At 37.7% G+C, this 20307-nt stretch overlaps 2 protein-coding genes across 2 annotated transcripts; both read left to right on the forward strand.

The window, feature by feature from the left end:
- The first annotated feature begins 9419 nt into the window (after positions 1–9419).
- Positions 9420–11599, forward strand: LOC103696349 (WUSCHEL-related homeobox 3B-like). Its single transcript, XM_088710754.1, has 2 exons — positions 9420–10122; positions 10713–11599. Exons 1-2 carry the CDS (start codon positions 9799–9801, stop codon positions 10962–10964), a joined length of 576 nt encoding a protein of 191 aa, XP_088566880.1. The 5' UTR covers positions 9420–9798; the 3' UTR covers positions 10965–11599.
- Positions 11600–14759: 3160 nt separating this feature from the next.
- LOC103696357 (uncharacterized) lies at positions 14760–20307 on the forward strand. The gene is made up of 2 exons (XM_008777957.5): positions 14760–14908; positions 19779–20307. The coding sequence occupies exon 2, from the start codon at positions 19790–19792 to the stop codon at positions 19958–19960; it is 171 nt and encodes a 56-aa protein (XP_008776179.1). The 5' UTR covers positions 14760–14908; positions 19779–19789; the 3' UTR covers positions 19961–20307.

Raw genomic sequence — 20307 nt, forward strand, 5'->3', positions numbered from 1 at the left:
GTTCTATGATTATATATAGAAATAATACTATAAATAAAACACCAAGAGGATTATGCCACCAAAATTTCAAATCAAATGTTTCATTTCGCAACCTCAGAATGATTCTCCGATTGTTTCATAGAGACTAATATTTATGGTTTATTATAATCAATAGAGTATCAAGGGCCTGTATTTATTGAAATTCTTATTATTCCATTGAATTAAATCTACGAGAGGACAACTTAATGGTTATGGCGGAAAAGTTTATGGAGTATCCATGCATTTTAAGGTTATGGTGCACTATGTTTATGGGGGAGGATTTGAATTTATTACCTTTAGCAAATCTGAATTACCATAATGATGAAGCAATTGATTTCATCTTATATTAATATGAAAAGGGTCAAAAATATATTTTAGGTTTAACATTTTTCAATATTTATAGGAGAAACTTGATGACCTGTCTATATGAGTCTATGTGGACCGCGCTCTGACAAAAAATCTCTATTGACCAACTTTTTAACACCTGGACCACCATGCATATTTCTTTTTAATTCCCGGTCCTCCTAAAAGCCTATGCACTGGTAGGCGACGGATAGGGGAGGGACTGGAAATTAAAAAGTCGGTCCGTGGCCCCTTATTGCTGCACGTGGTTCTACAGAGGGACCGCATGTTAAAAAGGTCTATTTATAATCACCTCATGGCCTTCAGTGAAATTCCAACAGTTTCTAAACCAAAACCCTGTTGAAAGCTATAGATGTAATTTACTTATATTTTTAATTGTCGAAAGATAACCTTTTGCAGGGATATATTATATTTTAGTGACCTTGGTCTAACTGCATGACTCTGGGCAAAATTTATTTTTTTGAATACATAGTGGCTAAATGTTATATCTGCAAATTAACAATAGTTTCTATGATATTTGAAATTATAGTCACATTAGAAGTTCTTTAGAGGGTAGTTCATATGGACAGAATGTCTCTAATTAGATTCAAAGATTATAATTGCTTCTACAACATAAATTTTATTCATGCTTTTATATAGAATAAAGAAAGGAAACAAAAAAAAAAGTGCATGATAGATTAATCCCAATTATGCCAACTATAATGGAGTACATGCATTAATGCACACGTCAGATATGACAAAGGAGCCATGCAATTAATAGCCAGAGGTGCAGGATTAAACTAGATTCAAATGTTTGAATTACAAGGCATAGCCTAAGAAACTAATAGACACCATATATATATATATATATATATATATAGAAGATTCTGCATGAATGGATCCAGGGTGTTGTTTCGAACTCAGATCTAATGTTCGAATGATTAACGCTTTGGTCTCATCAACCAATATATATGCTCATGTCTCAAGTAGCAGGAAAAAAAAAGAGGAAAAAAGAAGGATGTGTTTAGCATCAGGTTCATATATATATTTAACATCTCTCTCTCTCTGTCATACCAAGATTTTATCAGTCTCTTGTCTCTACTATTGTAACACTTTCCATAACTTTAAGCTTAACCTGAGCTATCTATACATTCATTATTCTTCTTGTTTTCTTTTTCCCCCTAGTCAACTATACGTACCTTCTTAGCTGAAAGTACATTCTTCAAAGGTGTTAAGTTAGAGGACAGCGCCTTAAAAGCGTATTAAAGGTGCAGTTGTTAAATGATGGATTATACCATCTGTCTTAATAATAATGAGATTACATCGACCGAGGCTTTTCCTTAAGAGTACGAAATTATTGATTGGACCAGATCCACCAACTCAGTGATGGACCGGTCCAACCACAAAAACATGTGCAGACATATTTGTACCACACTTTTTTCCTTCCAATAAATTATACTCTATATTGTATGCTCCCGCATGGCTATGCACCCTGCTAATCAGCTTGTCTCTTTCTTGTGGGCTAATCACCGAGATAAGCACATAATAAATGGAGTCCATATAAAGAAGACGAGATGATTAGCGTAGTGCATATATAATCCCATGGTGCATGCGATGTAGGGCATAATATCTCCTTTCCTTGTGTTTCTTTTTTATCCGTGTTATCCCTTTGCGGTCGGATTGATCCATCACTGAGCGGGTGGACCTGGTCCAACTAATAATCTCTTCACAAGAATAAGATATGCAGCATATTAGTACAGAAATAGGCATGGCTCTACCTTTTTGGACCATTAAAACAGTTATCAAAGGTTCATTTTGATGGTGGTTCTACTAGAAATGATCTCTAACAAAATATTATCGGCTGCAAAAAAGTTAAAAAGTCTCAACAACAACCTTTTTTTAAAGTAAAACCTATTTTTTTTCGAGAGAAAAAAGATTTAATGCCCAGTTAATGACAAATATAGGAACAACCTTCATTGATATGAAGATTCTGGAAACAAGATACCTTAAAACAAAAATCACTGTGAATTATAAACAATTCAGTCACACTTGGAGGAGGGCATTGATTATTGAATCTTGAGATGGGTACATGGTCGACTCCGGTTTCCTACACAGCCAACTTTGGATTTCAATCGAGCATAAATCCACATATGCAATAAAGTTGGTGAAGAGTGTAGAACTGCCTGTGCCATTTAATCATCTCAATCAAAAAAAAAAAAAAAAAAAAACGATCTCAACCTACTTAAATTGAAAGAACAATGCCCAGAAAATAAAGTTTTATAATAAAAAATCTGCGAGCATTTCCAGATTTTTTTTTTTTTTTGTTGCCTCCCTTCGTTTTTCGGTGAAAACCACGCTCCTCTTTGCTGAACAGTGCTGTAATAACATAGCAAGGCGACAGGAAAGAGCTCAGTAGAAGCAGTCGCGTAGGAAATGCTTTGTTGTTTCTTAAATTCCAGAGCCACGGCCACAGAGAAGGGAAGGCATTTGTGCTTAGCTGTAGGTATAGAGCTTCTTTGTTCGCTTAAGAATGGAAGGTGTAGAGCCACGGCCACAGGAAAGATCTAAAAGCTGTTATAGAATGGGGAGGGTGGAGCAGTATGTTGCCTTCCTTGTGCACTTGTACGTAGATCTTCTCCTGTAACTCATTAGCTTCATGTCCCCCGGCCACTCCCGTCTCCAGCTTCCAGAGAGATGGAACAAGGCTCTTCTTTTCGAGGAAAATAAATACCGAAGTAGAGAGGATCAGGTGATTCTGAGGAGGTAGGTCAGGGTGGAATTCCGTGGGACCCAGCCCCTTAGTTTTGGTCAACATAAAACAGTGAATGCATGATCATCATAACCTTCGGCAGAGTGGGCCATCCATGGGTCAACCTAAACAGTGGGCAGCCTTTGGACGTTCTCCCAACCTTCCCCCTCCTTACATTCACAATCCCAAGTTATATATATATATATTCTGCTATTAGTCCAGAACTTTGAACTGTGGACGGGTGCTTCGATGCATCTGCACTTTTTCATTGTAACCATAATCTACACATTCCAGCACTCCGATATCATGTGACAGCAGACTCTCTCCATCTTCTGGTTGGAGTTTCTTTTCTTCTTTTTTTTCTTCTCCTGACAATCGATTTTTTTTATCACATTATATTGTTCTACACAAGTATCATTTACTAGTTTAAAGGCTGTGCAGAAATGAATGTTTTGCAGGATTTATTTAAAAAAGACTAAGCACCAACAAGCCATTTACTTGTGGCCAAACTAGAATTTTAAACGTATCATATTATCGCATACAGCAAGGCAAAACTAGGATCAGTGTCATAAAGGAGGCAATCTAAAAATAAATAAATAAATTAAGAAAGCTAGGATGAGAGGAATTATTATATTTATGTTTGGATAATGAATGATCCAACAGAAGGCGAAAAATTAATTTATAGATTAAAATTTTTTATTGTTTGGTTGGTGTTAGGAGAGTAGGTAGGATAGATTTAGATATATATATATATATATAGCTTCTTATGCCATTGGTCAATCATCTTTAATCATCACATACCGCAGCAACCAAAAGAGTCTAAAAGAGCTAAAATAAAAAAAAGCCAAAAAAATAAATAAAGGTTAGATCCACAAAGGATGATCTTGAGATCATAATCATCTATATTGCTTTTTGCAAACATTAAACATGCCTAACACTAACATATATATCGATGACATGGGAGCTACAATATTCTAAACTTTCGATTGCCTGCTTGTCATTCGATAAAAATCCAGCATATAATCTGTGTTGCATGGATTAATGTCATGGTGTGATTCAAAGTTGGCTGCATGGGATCATCATCCATTGTGAAACAACATGGTGGCTTGAAAAGGCAAACGGTCAACTATCATTCCCCGATATGAAGCATCTTTTCGATCGTATCGTTAGTTATTGCAGTTGCAAACAAAGAACGTTCTCGAGGTTTGTATCAAAAAAAAGGAACGTTCTCGCGGTAGAAGGGGAAGCGGAGAAAGGGGAATGAGATGATTTAAAACATGATGTGGAAAGGTCACATCACCTACTGCGACTCTCGCCGTACCGCCTGCTATAAGCGCTGCTACCAACATTAGCTTTTTGGCCTGACATCTTCTATTTCCATACACATATATTTGCATGAACCTGTACTTTAAATATAAAAAAAAATTGCACCAGCAGAACATGGTTGGTGAAACGCTGCATGCGTGCATGATACGTTGAAGCACCAACTTCAGAAATCCCCATTAGGATGAACAAGCGAAGTTGGTGTAGGATAAAGATGAAACATGTTTCTCCAAACCCTCTATGCTAGTAATTGTTGAAGCAACAATAAGAACGAAGGGAAAAAAATGGGGATCATGTCTTGGCATTTAGAGGAGAGTATTTAACAAGTTAGGGAGAAAACAAAAGAAAAATGATGATAGATAATGTAACAAAAATCATAAAGTGGCGGATTGAAGGAGGGGAGAGAGGATTGATCATCTCCTCTCATCGTTTGACTTCTTTTTAAATTAATTTGGAAGCATGTCTTGATGGTAGAAGCATAGGTGGATTTATGATTTTTCTCTAGGAGGGCCAACAATTTTTAACATAACAATAGTAACGTTCATTAGCAAATCGGCATCGTGTCATTAGTAGGTCAAGAAGTATATATGGATGCAAGCATGACAATAATATTCAATACAATGTTAAAGTCCCTTACGAATTGACAATTATAGAAGAAGATAAAGTGAATATGCATCCAAAGAGAAAGGATGAAGTAAACTGTTTCGCATCGCCCTTAAAAATATTTATCTTCTCTTTTTTTATTGTCTCCTCTATGGAGTATTCACGAATTTTTCTTAGTCTCTTCTATGGAGTATTCATGAATCTTTCTTAGTTAATTATGCTTTAAACATTTAGGGCTCTCTCTCTCTCTCTCTCTCTCTCTCTCTCTCTCTCTCTCTCTCTCTCTCTCTCTCTCTCTGTGTGTGTGTGTGTGTGTGTGACAGATAGAAATGAAGATCTTTATTGGTCAAGGAAGAGTATTTCTTGCATTTTTTGACAAAATATTATTAGCAATGAAATTTGCTGAATCTTCTATCCATGTTTGAAAATCTTTGACAAGTATTGTGTGCTATGCCTATTTATGCTCTAGTTCGCTACTTGATTTTCTAAGATGACAAATCCATTTTGCGATTGAATTCTTTAAAGCTTCTGCATCTTCAAGAACGAAGCATACAAGTGAGGAGTCTTGGTGTTGGATACTTGTGAAATCACAACACTAATTGGGACTCCTTGTGAAATCACAAACTCTTTTCTATGGGCTCAAATATTGTTCCATCATATAAATAAAATATATATAGTTCTATATATATTAAAGGTATTAACCTTGTAATCTAGTTATGATTTATATTCTTCTACCTAGCAAATAAAGGTTCTATGTTCGAGTCTTAAATAGGGCATCTTCAAGTATTTGAGCATGAATAATTATAGTCTGGTGGATTTATTTCCCTTTCTCTTAAAAATTAATTTAAATATTATAAATGCATCGTTTTAAACATGTAAATAGATTCGAGATGATGACAAAAATATGCTTATCTTGTTTCGAAGGAAGTTGCAATATATGGTTTTTTGGTCAAGAAGATATTATAATTCTCTGATATAATATACATACATACGGATATATATTTATATACACACAGAGAGAGATGAACTAAAATCTGGTTGGTCGATCAGATTCTATTCCACTTTTATAGATAAAAACATACAAATGTATATGTACAACTTGGTTTCAATCATGATTATGCCCTTTGATTATTTATAGCTTTCTCATCATGGTCACCAAAGAGCAGCGAGTCATCCAAATTTTACTTCTAATTCAATTTATACTGTGGAATGGTCAACAACCAATCACAATATTGGCTCATTGTTGATGCAAGTACATCCTTATCCTCATAGATGTGAAAATAGTGTCGAAGAACCATTGACCAAAAGTCCAACTTGATGCAGCCGAAGTTGCAGAGCCTGTAATAATACATGCTTGGCTTACCTAAAGCACCAACATTTCTGAAGCAAGTACCTCGCCAAACACGACAAGCGACCAAATAGGTTCAGTTCTGGCCATAACTCTCTCAATCTCTTACTCTCTCTCTCTCAAACGCAGACAGTGAACAAAACAAGTAAACAGCTCTCTCTCTCTCTCTCTCTCTAACACAGACAGTGAACAAAACAAGCTCTCTCTCTCTCTCTCTCTCTCTCTCTCTCTCAAACACAGACAGTGAAGTAGTGAACAAAACAAGTAAACAACTATCTCTCTCTCTCTCAATCTCTGTGAAACACAAACGGTGAACAAAGCAAGTAAACAACTATATTTCTTTATGAGTAAACAAAACAAATATTTGAAAACCAACTACAGGCATATCTCCTGAGCCAAAAGGCAACGGTAGACTTTGCAAGCATTCTTTTTCTAGCTTCCCTAGATGCCCACGCCATATTTATTGAGCGACGTTGTTATTTTATAAGTTCTGCTTTTAATTCCCTGTACGCACGGTCTGCTATGCTCCACGCTCCATCAAATCACGTGCATGGAGACGGGGAGTACTTTCTCGTGAGTTCAATCCTTTGCCTTCCAAAACTCCAACCCCTGCCCATTTCCGCAAAAAGAAAAAGGAATGCATCCGGCACCAGAATGAAGGGAACCATCGTAAAGGCCTCTCACAAGACCAAGCGACAAGACAACAGTTCGGTCTCGCAGATAGAAGCCATTTTTTGGCTTGGGCGGCCAAGTGGCGAAACACTTCTTCTTCTTTTTTTTTTTTTTTTTTTTTTACCACCAAAGACCAGATGCAAACATGTTACCATGCAGCTCTTGGCTAGGAAAATAAGATAGTAACGCTGAAAGATATGATAAGACAAACGAGTCCTTTTCACCAAACCTTGGATTGTCGTGAGATGCGAGCAGACTCGTGTTCTTAACTAGTTTCCTATATCTTGGGAGTTACCAACCCTATAACCATGTCTTGTATGCTATATATACGGTACTTCCAGTACCTTATGGTGCTAGCTTGAGAGAGATTAAGTACAAGATGCTATCATACGGAAGGACCTAGGTATATATAATTTGTGTGTGTGTGTGTGTGGAGAGAGAGAGAGAGAGAGAGAGAGAGAGAGAGAGAGGCTACATGAATTGCTGTTATTTTATCCTCATTGTAGGACATTTCAATTTCTCACAATGGTTTTGTTGGTATCATCATCTTTCTTTCTTGCATTTATGGTGGCAAGATCGATTTGCCGCACCAAGGACCTCTTTTGTTAAGAGCTCGTTCTGCAAAGTACGAAATTCCTATCCAGTTGGTTGGTGCATTTGATTTCAAATGGAGAAGGCCATGCGGATATCAAGTGTTGTTCTTTTATAATCCATTTGTTTTGTACAGGTTATATCCCAATTGAGATGGGGAACAAGTTGTATCTTCTACGCAAAAGAAGGATTCCAGTTCCTTCACACTGTTGGATCATCCACTAGTCATTTTGATATCTGTGATGACCTGTGCGGACGTATGTTTAGTCCCACATCAATTATTTGCTGGATAAATTTTGGATACTTTTACAAGATCAAAAAATCCAAATGATAACTTTCGGATAGTCTTTTTGGGTGAAGTCTTGGGTTATGAAAAATTGTATCATAGCAGATTCGACCTATAGCCTATATAAATTAGGAGACTCTGCAGCATGTCGTATTAAAACCGACCACAGGCCGATCGTAGTGCTTGTGGTTAGATTTTAATGGATTTGGACCCTTAGCTTGACGAGGACATCAGAGCTTAAGCAGAGAGAGTATGTGAGGACCCGTGCGGATGTGTGTTTAATTCTACATCGGTTATTCGCTAGATAGATTTTGGGTACTTATATAGAATCAAAAAAGAAACTAAAATAATAACTTTCGGCTAGTCTTTTTGGGTGAGATCTGGGTTGTGACAATATCCGTGCAGATGGATTAATGATAGACTCTGTAGTTCTTTGAGATTTGTGTGATGGATGATCCAATAGTAGATTCATATGAATGAAGGGGAATCCTTCTTTCGCACGAAAGATACAACCCATATCCATTGATTTGTACTTAATAACCCATAGACCAGTTCATCATTCGAGTCGTCTAGCTCCTTTTGTTATACAACTGGACATTTTCACATCTTATGGTAGCAGTCTTCTTTAAACTCCTAAGAAAGGTGTGGTATTCTCTAGTGGCATAACCATGAACCGTGGCCTTCATTCAATAATGAAAATGCCGTGCCTTTGTTGGTCATAATCTTTATCTTCTCGTAAACCAAAAAACTTTTAATTTTGCTTGACATCTTTCTGTTTTTCAAACAACAAACAAATATAATATGTTCTAAATGGAAATGAATTGCGTTGTTTGAAGGAATTCGAGGGGCAGCATGTTTGTAGTCATAAGTTAATAAATCGATTGATGATAAATGAAGTTCCTTAATTTTTTTTAGAAAGAACACACTTCTGTAGTAGCTGAGTTAAAGAATCATTTAGATATATAGTACTTAACCATGTTGAAAAGTTGCACCCACAATAAAACGTTCGTGGTGGGTCATTCCACCTAAACACCAAGAAAAATAGGATGGTTCTAATAATTTATTAAGAGAAGGGAAGGTGTTAGCAGTGGTGGCAATGTCCTCCAACCAAATGGGTGCCACTTGTTCCATTAGGCAACCCAAATGGGTGCATCAAGAAGCTTCTTGCAAGATTTAGTGAGGTAAGTGTTCAAATTGGTAATCACGCTCAAACACATTGAACTTTTGGATTGGTAGAAGTTTTCTGCCCATGTACGTAGCTAGGTTCAAGTGATGACTAATGGCACTAGCGACCTAATGCGGGCCTAACAGTCCATTACTTCCTAAGGTGGTGGGAATATCACTCAGGAGAAAGTTTTATACTAGAGTTAAATGATGCCGGTCATCATCACCTTATAATTTATTATCCAATCAGATTGTAGACAAAAAGGCGTGTGACAAGCTTCGTGTCATTCCTTCTCTCTAGTGGCACTTACCCCTCTCTCTCTCTCTCTCTCTCCCCCTCCATCCCTCCTTTTTTAAACCCACCGCGCCTTAACGCTCGAGGACCAATGAGGAGGAAAATGAGGAGGAGAGACAGAAGAGAAAAAGGAAAGTAAAGAGGTGAACCAACGCATTGAAACCCTCAATGAATGCCTTTCTGAGACCACCATCAGCGTGACAGCACTTTCCCCGCCCCATCTTTTTTCCCTTCTTCCCCACTTTGGACTTACTCCAATCCCTTTTGTCCCTGTCTCTTCTACCTCTCTCTCTCATAGTCCCAGACCTTGCCTGCGCCCCTACCGCTCTATATATAACTCCAAAACTGAAAGAAAGAAAGACAAGAGGAGGACAGGAAGTGAGAGATAACTAGAGAGAGAGACAAAGATGCCGCAGACTCCTTCAACTAGGTGGTGTCCAACCCCAGAGCAGCTGATGATACTGGAGGAGATGTATAGAAGTGGGGTTAGAACTCCAAATGCTGCCCAGATACAGCAGATAACGGCACATCTCTCCTACTATGGGAAGATTGAGGGCAAGAATGTGTTCTACTGGTTCCAGAACCACAAGGCGAGGGAACGACAGAAGCTCCGCCGAAGGCTCAGTCGGCACCAACAGCTGCTCCACTACCAGCTTCACCAGTCAGAGGATGCTCCTCCTCCTCCCTCCCCTATACTCCAACGCCACATGCCTCCTCACTTGCTCCATCAGGTCTTCTTCTTCTTCTTCTTCTCGCCTCTTTTTTTATTGTGCATTGTTATAGTGTTCGGTTAGTGTTTTGGTCTGCCAGATTTCAAATGACTAAGCAAAACAAACATGGTTTCATTTTTTTGGAGGGTTTTGCCTGGTCTACTGATTCCATCTCTTCTTCTTGAATATTATATTTTGCAGCAACTATTTTGCTGTTGCTCTGACACTCCTAAGAGCAATAACCCTGACCCTTGCTTGCTTTCATCTTCTTCTCCTTCTTGGGGATGTGTGTGTGTGTGTGTGAACTTGGTTTCTATGTTGTCTGCCAACTTGTGATTATTGTTGTGCTGTTCATGGTTCATGTCGAGCAATGTCTGATCTCATTCCTAGACCTTTTCTTTTGCCTAGTAAACTATGTTTGGGTGCTTTATAGTTTCTTCATAACTGATAGTGTCCTTTTGGATTTCAATTAATATTCAGAAAGGACCTCAAGAATTTAGCACAAAGAAGGATATTATATGCTTGTTCAAGTGTCATATATGTATGCTTCTATAATTAGTTCAAACATCACCATTCTTCTTCAATAATTGTATAAATAAGCTTGCCTTCAGGAGGCAACAACCCAAGGCATGGATTTGGTTGGCAAGTTGGAGACTGTTGGAACTGAAGAAGAAGAAGAAGAGCCGATGACAAGTGCTATGGGGTTTGAGCAAGAATGGATGACAACGATGGATGCGAGTTCACGTGTTCCTCCATGCTGCAGGCCTCTGAAAACTCTGGATCTTTTCCCTGTCAAAAGCACCGGTCTAAAAGATGAATGCAGCTCCTCCAAGTCCTCCTCATGCTCCACGTCCACCAACTAAATGCAACCAGCTGCATGCCTCTAACTATTTCTCTAGGTCCATCGGTCTACATGTCTGCCTTTAGCACCTCTATCATGTAACATTTCTTAGTCCTTATCACCTTCTACTACTACTGCTGCTGCTAAGACTGTTGTAAACTAACTGTAGAAGAAGACATTCCGGCGGTAATTCGTATATCTATCTTCATGGCCTGCTCTTTTTCGCCAGATTGGAGACTCTTGGACTTCGAAAGGGTTTTCCCTTCTCTTGTTCTCATGTTTTCTTGACAATATTCTCTTTCTCTTGCTTCTGAAAGCGTTTATTTCAGACCAATCAATCTGACGCAATATAATCTCTCTCTCTCTCTCTCTCTCTCTCTCTCTCTCTCTCTCTAAACCAAAAGGACGAGCATGAACGAGTTTATGCTATGTGGAGACCAGAGAGGCTTTTGAGATCTACGACGTTAGGTGTCCATAATCCTTCTTTTCTTTCTTTTTTTTGGGGGTGGAAACTAGGTGCCCATCATCCTTGCAATATTAATTGGAATCTCTGCAAACTGAAAAGCTATTCAAAAGGAAGGGGGCCAAAAGACTCGATTGCACTGAAAATTGATAATATAGTAGGCTTAGTGGACTTCTAAAGCCACTCATCGCCTTACAAATAAAGTGGAACACCAATTCAACTCTATGTTAGGAACCACATAAATTTTGAAGTACTTTCTGTAGGTATGAAACTGTAGAGCTCTTAAAAGCGCATGTGACACTAACACAGCTCAGATTCTACCTCTCATTGTTTATTTTACTGATACAAAAGGAGCAGGTGGTGAAACCAAACTATATTTATTTATTACACATTAAACCCTCCAATTCATTCTGGATTTGAAGCAGTGTGAAATAACTAAGATGATCTGCAGATCCATGGGCCATTGATTTCGATGGCTATTGCGTTTTAATGCTATAATTATAAGCAATAACCTAATTCACTGGTATTTCATCAGTTTGGCATGAGTGATTTTTAATGCGGCTTCGTTCCAAAACCCTTCTCTTTTGTTGAGAAGTTAACACCTCGCTTCCTCTAGTCATCTCTCCTAGCATACCTTCTCTCTCTTGTAAAAATTATTTATGCGGAGATACAATTATATCAAGTGAGCTTGCTTTTTAAGCTTCATCCATTTGATGTGACTGGTGCAATGCTGAAGAGTTGGCTTTATGTAGTCAAAGATACCCCAGGCAAGCAACTCAATGTCCAGTTTTTGAATAATTTTGAGGACAACATCAGTCCATCTCTCATAAAGAGATAGAATAGATCTCATTAATGGCATTTTTTCTGATAAGTACATTAATGGCATTTTAATTGCACAGATTTAGATGGCCACTGTGCCATTCTTACATTAGTTAAATGCTTGATCATGTAACTATTAGTAATATCTGTTTGGGGGATAATGGACAGTGGTCCAAGTCAATCTCTCCTACTTTTGTTCTTTATATATTTTATTCTAGGTTCCAGGGTTTGTGACATTGCCACCATATTTTCGCGCAAAGATCTGCTAAGGATCTGCTATTAAACCTTGAAGCAGTGAGCTTGAATAAGTTAGCTTAGCAAAGGACTTGTGATTAGCAACATTAAGCTTAATATGCACAAAAAAATGCAGTAAATGATGAATAGAGAGATTTTTAGACACCTCTCTGTTGAACGCGTGCATTAATTTGTCTCTCTAAAAGCTTGCTTCTGTGATTCACAGAAGTTTTCTTGCTCATTCGGAGACAGCACCTATAGGAACCACTCTGCTGCTCCGTCCTATAAATAGTTCCCTGTAAAATAATCTTCATTCATTCATAAAATTCGAGTGGCTCTTTCTTAGCCTCCTTTATCATCAAAAAAAAAAAAAAAACCTTTGATAGCTAAATTTGCCCGACTATCATTTTCTCACTCAATCCATGATCTCATCATAGCCACCAAGTTTTGTCATAATGACGTCTGAATTTTTTGAAAAGAATGCGTCTCCTGCAGTTTTGAATTCACTTTTTTTTTTTTTCTCTTCATGACTCCTTTCAGAAGCGAATTTTTCTGATTGAAATAAAATCCCTGAATAATTTTCAAATCCATGATAACTATAAGTGCCAGCACATGAAAATTCATGCTTTATTTCATTTCGTCACTCTGTTATTGTATGAGGCAAGAGCACCAACAGATTTCTAGGTTTTTAAACTTTTGTGCTTAGTTCATTCATACCAAATAACATAAATTTTTTTATGGAAATCATACCTTGAATCTCTCAGCATCAGATTAGGCAAATATGGATAGTTATACAATCCTATATGATGGAAATCTTTTCTTGATTTTCTCAACTAACTATGCAATTGGATTTGAAAGATATGACCAGCTATACAATTCCATATGATAAAAATCATTTCTTGATTTTGCCAACTATATATATATATATATATATATATATATATATATATATATATATAGAGAGAGAGAGAGAGAGAGAGAGAGAGAGAGAGAGAGAGAGAGAGAGAGAGAGAGAGTGGCTTTGTGTGTATCATATCATTGACGAATTTTACTTAATTCTTTTGATGTAGAGATATTGATCCCATATGAAGTGTATATAACTATTTTATCATAGCTAATGAAAAGACTTTTGGCTACAAATTTCTTCCTTAATATTTATGTAGTTAATGGCATGTCGATTTAAACAGTAAAAGAACTAACCATGCATGCGACAAAGAAGGAAATTCTAGTTTTAAGCTTCCTTCTTTCTCAAATAAAATTTATCTCCCACCCTCACCCCAATATGGCCCCCTCCTCTCATGCAAAAAAAGGAGAGGAAAAGAAACCCTTTTTTGCATGTGTTGATTATCTTGTAGTCCTTTAATATGCATAACACTAGTTGCACAAGGACACTGCCATTGGTTGTCACAACGCTACCATTTAATCTAAAATATTTATGCTGAGGTAAATATGTTGTGTTGGTAGAAATTGCATATTTCAACCAAATCAAAATAAGGGACTTTGTCATTGCAATTTTGGAAAATAATATCATACATATATGTATGTTCTATGATTATTTTGCTTATTATTATCAAAAAAAGAAAAGACAATTTTGTCTCCTAATTCAGCTTTCACCTTTAGATAGGGATGGAAATGGGGTGGTTTGGAGATCAGTCCATGCCCAACCAAAGACTCCAAGGCATCTGTCCTGGCCTTTACCCGACCTTTCCAATTACCCAACCCTAGCTCGACCTCAATTATTCGAGCTCAAGTACAAAATAGGGTCAGCTCAAGGTTGGGTTCAGGTTCACAGAATCAGTTTAACGAAGTTACCTATAAATGTTGCCATGTTATACTAATGAAATACAAAATTAAAACAAAAAAAACTAGAGACACCGGCATGAACATTCATGAGATCTTCGAAAAGGGATATGCATTTTTATAATATGTTGTCCGGTATCTCGTCTCCAAATCAAACTACAAATTTGAATTGGGTCGGGATTTTCAATGCAAACCCAATTTTGGAGTTGCGCTCGGTTTGGGTTCAGGTTCACATATTTTATGTTTTTGAATTTTGGGTAATTGACTTTCAAGCTAAAAATGAGAATATTGCTAGTCCAATTAACTCTTAGATTTTCTATACTGTAGACTGCCCGGTCAAAAAGGACGGGTAGGTCTAGCAATTGGTTTTCCATGTTCACTTCTGAATCGAATACAATTCGGGCCAAGTCTCAGGTCCATCAAACCAAGTGAATGGCGTCTGGGTCCCATTTGAGCTCGTCCGGGGTTCTGATCGGGACCCATCCGCCTTGGGTCGCAAGCCGAGTTCAGGGGAATAAACCTCTCTCCTATGGGGCTATTTGCCGGCGCTCTCTCTCCTCTGTTCTCTTTCTCGCTCCGCTTTGATATCTCGACCCCGCCTCCTCCTTCCTCCCCCGATCCATCCGTTCCATCGGAAGCATAAACGCTCGGTAAGCTCTTCGCTTCTCCTTATAGGTTTCCTCTTACACGCCCCGCTTAGTATTATTATTTTTTTTTTCAGAAGAGAAAGCTTTACATCTGTGTGTCTATCTGTTTAATTGCTCGTGTTTCTTGATTCTTGCGATCAATTTCTAGGTTAATTTATTAGATGCAACTCTTTGTTCAGGGTTTTGTGATGTCTGCTTAGCAATCGGTTAGGGGTATAGAAAACGAGAGAAATGATGACAAGAAAATATTTGGAAAATTAGGGCTCAGTCGGTTTTGGAAATGGACGCGTCACAGAATCTATCTGTGGAAAATTTTTGGCATCACATTGCGGCGCCGGGGGGGGGGGGGTGCAAGGAAATGGAGTTACGGCCAAGATTCCATCTTGATCAGGGAAAAACCCTAAAGCAAGCCCTAGGTACTGCGTTGCATTTTTAGATTTGCAAAAGTTGTTATTGGATTGAAGTATTAAGGTAATTCCATATGAACTATGGAAGTCTGGAATAGGCTGAGCTGATTTGTTTTTCATGAGGTATTGAAATCTGCAAGAATGTTGTAGGGATTGAGGAAAAGATGATGTTACCATATTACAAAAAGGAGAACATCCGTTAAATTGCCTGGTTTTCATGGGGGTCAGATTTTGAAGGCATTTTTAGTATTTACATGACATGATAGCTGAACAAAGATTAAGACAAGTTATAGTGTTCTTAACAAACCGAATTAGGTTTACATTGAAAAGGTCGACTGTTGAGCAATTTTCCCAGGCAACTGATGGAGAATTTAGAGCAAAAAAGGATAGAAAAGTTGACTTTCTAGAGGCTTGTGAAGATAACTTCTTTCGCTGAGGTTCCTTTGCCTAAGATATAAACTCCTATGAAGATTTTTTAACTTTTAAGAATTTCTTGGTGGCAGTAGGTCTTCAACAAAGATGAATATTAACGTATAAGGAATTTATAGGGCATGTATAAGACTGACTATAGTGTAGAGATTAGTCTGTTGGCTGATGAAAGGCCCATCATAAGAACATAACGCAAATGAGGATGTTGCAAAACTACGAAGGCTATAGTCTGAAGCAAGCAAACTAGTGAAGATTTAGCAGCAGTGCTTATGGAGGCTAATCAATAATTAGAAGGAAGGCCATTTTAAATGGCTTGAGCATATATATTGTAGGCGAGAGACAACTCTAGCAAGGAGAGAGGTGAAAAAAATAAAAGGGTCACAAAGAAAACCTGGACAGAAATATTAAGGCATGGTTTACATAATGTTACCATTTACAAGGGGATTTGAGTGTGTAAGAATGGACACAAACCATTGCCTTCTAGAAGCTGTTCGCGAATTGATAAGATAAGAGCTGGTGTAATCACCTTATATACACAAGAATCAAATTTTTGCAGACTCCTTTATACTTGCACAAGGGAACTAAGTATCTTTTGAGGGAAGAGGTCGGGATTTGGAAGTCAAGCATCATCATGTCATTTGTCTTTGATTCTTGCTTGCTCTCTTGGATGTATACATTATCAACAATCAGATTTATGAATATAATTATCCTCATACCCTTTTTAGACATCTTCCCTAAATATAAACGTAGGCAGGTTTACAACTCTATATTACAACATTTTAATATTTTTCTGCTAAATGAATATATGAACAAATTTGATTAGTAAAATTGGATTAGGGGTGACGGGGAGCAAATTTAAGGTTCAAGAGTCTAATTATTGCTGAATTAACACCAGTTGACTAATGAGTCTGATAGCAGGAAAAAAGAAATTGACAAGCTATAATGGTGGAAAGATAGAGATGGAACGTAAAATATTATGTACTTATTTGTTTCTGTATAAAGAAATAAGCATCAAGAGGGGGAAAAGAAGATAAGGAAGTAGACGATAGATTCATCCATAGAAAAAGTAGAAAAAGGACAATCATGTAAAATAAATTGAGCTTCTACTAAGATACTTAATTGATCCATTTGTGCATGTAGCCAGCCTCCCTTTCCTTAGCAGGGGCCTTTTATTTGTGATTCTAGTGTTCAAACATGAGCGAAACTCACTACACTAGATAAAGCCCGCCCCCCGCCCCCCAACACAAAAAAAAGGAAAAAAGGAAACCAAAATGGACTCAATGACGGCCTTTCCAATTATGCTCCACCTTGTTAGGAATAGAAACATAGGAATCCCTCTTATGATTGACCAATTAATTCTCTTTCCTCCTTGAATTATATGCCACCTTTTAGTAAACACGTGTTGTATTGGCTGCTTATTCCATCCATTCTCATAACTTGCTTGCTCAAGATTTGCTTGTTTAATGGTTGTTAAACAATGACCAGTATGCCCACTTTTCAAGCCTTATTAGAGGCATTTTTAATCTTTCATGGTGCATGACTAAATACTCTTCTTTAATATCCACACACCTGCTTGTTGCCATTTGCTGTGCAAAACTTGTTTTCGAGTCTAAGGGCTATGTAGGACAATTTAGCGGTCATCTTATTTAACTGTGATAAAACATAGCGTATTGTTTCTTTCTTCTTCTTTTTTGCTCATGTTTTGTGCTATTTCTAGACATGTAATACATGTTGTTAAGATACAACCCTTTGCATGTTGAAATATCTCGGCCTGAGTTCATGTAACATGTATATATTCATGTCGATGCCCTTCTGAATATGGGATTCACACTAGCACATGTTTATTGTAGTGGTTCTCTAGGATTTCCTTTCATGCCTGCCCCTAAACTTCAATAGCTTCCTATCAAAGAGTGGGGTTTTGCTCTGCCAATCAAACCATTGAATTGAATCCTTGTGTCAAGCCAAGCATCTTCATATATTTTTTTTCATAATCTCTTTTTAACTAAACAAATTGTTTCATGTTGAACTTAAATAGCTTGGTTTAGGCCCGCAAATAGGTTGAGTTGGGTTTAAGTCCACTCATTTAAACGTCCAATGCAATATTATGAGTCGGTCCAAATGTGCCTTATACCTGACCTTTTTAACTATCAAGTTTTAGACCCAATCCAACTTTATTTTAAGCTTAGGATTCCACCATTTCAGTTCTTTTCTAATGTGATCCAACTTTTGACTTTAGGGTTAAGGTTTTGGTCAGCATGTAGCTTCGTGAAGCAGAGAGGTTGATGGTGAGAGGGTGTGCTAGCGAGGTTGGATATGGGGTAAATGAGGGAGGTAGTGGGCCTTGGGGATGGGGAAAATGTATCCCGTCCTTCTTCCTTTCCTAGCCTCATTACAATTATCGATAACAGATATTGAAGTGAAATAGCTTAGCTTCCTCCTGTAGTCCCATCATAATCTTATCCTAACCCTAATCCGTTGTGGCATCTCCACGAATCCAAACATGGGCCCGGACACTAAAAGAAGGATTACATTATTGTTTGGTCTGATGTGAGAGAGAGGGACAAGGAGACAGGAAGGCAGAGGGGCCCGATTTAGAATTGCCCTTGGAGGCGGAGGTAAGGTGTAAAAGTTTGATGGGGAGCATTGCGACCTAATAACTTAAACCCCCACCTTTAGGTTTCATCTAATATGAATCATATCTGAAGCCTCCCTTTCTACTTGGAAATAATGCCTGTCTGTATTGTTTCACTTATTCCAGCATGGTTCAACTATCACTCACTTGGTCACAGTAGTGGAGCCTTGATGTTGCTATATCTGTTGTTGTTTATACCATGTTAGAACAAGCCACTGGACCTATTGAATCTGACCTGATTTGACTTGATTGGGGTTGAGACTGTGCCCTCTCTACTTAATTCAGATCAAGACCACACCCCTTCCAAAAACCACAAGGAAGGTTGTTTGAGTTCTTTTATCTTTCAATGATTGGTAGCTCTCAATAGGGTTTTAGACTCCTTTTTCGCCCTTGTGTGACTTCTTATAGTTCATAATATGTAATCACCATTCACTTACCCTAAGTACCACTTCTCTTTCTTTTGAAACCTAATTTCCTTAAATTACAGTCCTGTCAATCCTACGTGACAACCATCTTCCTGACAACTTTGCATCTGAACACTATTTTAATCATTTACTAACACTTTGGAGTTCTTCATTGGCCCATGCATGAGTCACATTTTCAACTGTGACATATATCTGGAATCATCATGCTTGCATGTCCCTAAGGTCATTTTGCCTCTACCTTGTTCCTTCCTCTACATTTTGCTATTGTTATATTCCCTTCTTCGTCGATGATCCTTAGCTCACTCACACTGTGCCCCCCTACCTTGCTCCGCTACCCATGGCATACTGCACTCTCACTGCACCCGCCATCTCCATGCTCGCTCTTCTACTTATTGCTGTCATGATGACCGTCTTTGCCTCCAAGCATTACTTTGCCCTCACTCATGTACCATTCTCTACCTTTGATCATTATTGTGCTCCTTCCCTCTGCCATTTTTTCCCCTTCAAAAAAGTTAAACATCACTACTAATTAAATCAGTAAAAACTAGCTCTATTTTTTACCTATGGCTAAATCGATGGAAGAGATACTTTTACTTGAATAAAAATAGTAAAATTGTACTGCAGCAGACTTATTTATTTTTCTTAGAGTAAAGCTTATACATCAGCATTTTCCTAGTACCCTTGGCTACCTTTTCGGAATCTATTAGCAACTGCTTGTGATTCTCGGTTTATTTTAAGAATTTAACTTCATTTTTAATATCATTTCATCACTCTAACAGTAAATATTATATCAATTAAGATGTCATTGTCACTCCTTTTTGATATCACATTCATGAATTTATCATGATAGGAAAATTCCATCTATTAAGTTAATAATCTCTCTCTGCATATTCCATCAAAGTAGTATGATCTCTTTGCTCCTCTTTCCATGACTTTATGAATGGAACAACCAAAATGATTTATCTTCTTTTCAACTATAGAGCATTTGAAGATGGGGATAATCAGAAGCAGCTTCTCTTTTTTGCTGGGAACTGGCTGTGGTATTTACATTGCCCAGAATTACAATGTTCCAAATGTAAAGAAGCTCGTGAATACATGGCTCTTTGTGGCCAAGCACGTTGAAGAAACATACAGGAAGCCAAAGCAGAAAGACGAAGATTAGTAGCCATTGATATGTACTGCCATACACTTTGAATGAATAATATAATACCGCGATGGAAAAAGCACCAGGAATGTGGTGATTATTTTTTTGGAGATCGAATATGTCTGCACTTATCATTGCGAACATTCAATTAGCAAGCAGGGCTTTGTTTCTGGGATGCAAACTCTGCAGCATAGCTTATTGTGACCGTGTAACTTTCTTCTACTGCTTCTATAACCTTTAATTTTTTTGAGAAAACTTTTGTAAACTATATGAAGACACCTCATTTTGTGGGTGCTCTAAATTGTCGCATAATCTACTAGTGCTGATCTTTGTTTGCCAATATCAGTTCATCATTTTGATTTGAA

The sequence above is a fragment of the Phoenix dactylifera genome, chromosome 14 (genome assembly GCF_051530095.1).
Source record: "Phoenix dactylifera cultivar Ajwa chromosome 14, Ajwa_hap1_PhDact_Kaust_v1.1, whole genome shotgun sequence".
In the NCBI taxonomy this organism is placed as follows: domain Eukaryota; kingdom Viridiplantae; phylum Streptophyta; class Magnoliopsida; order Arecales; family Arecaceae; genus Phoenix; species Phoenix dactylifera.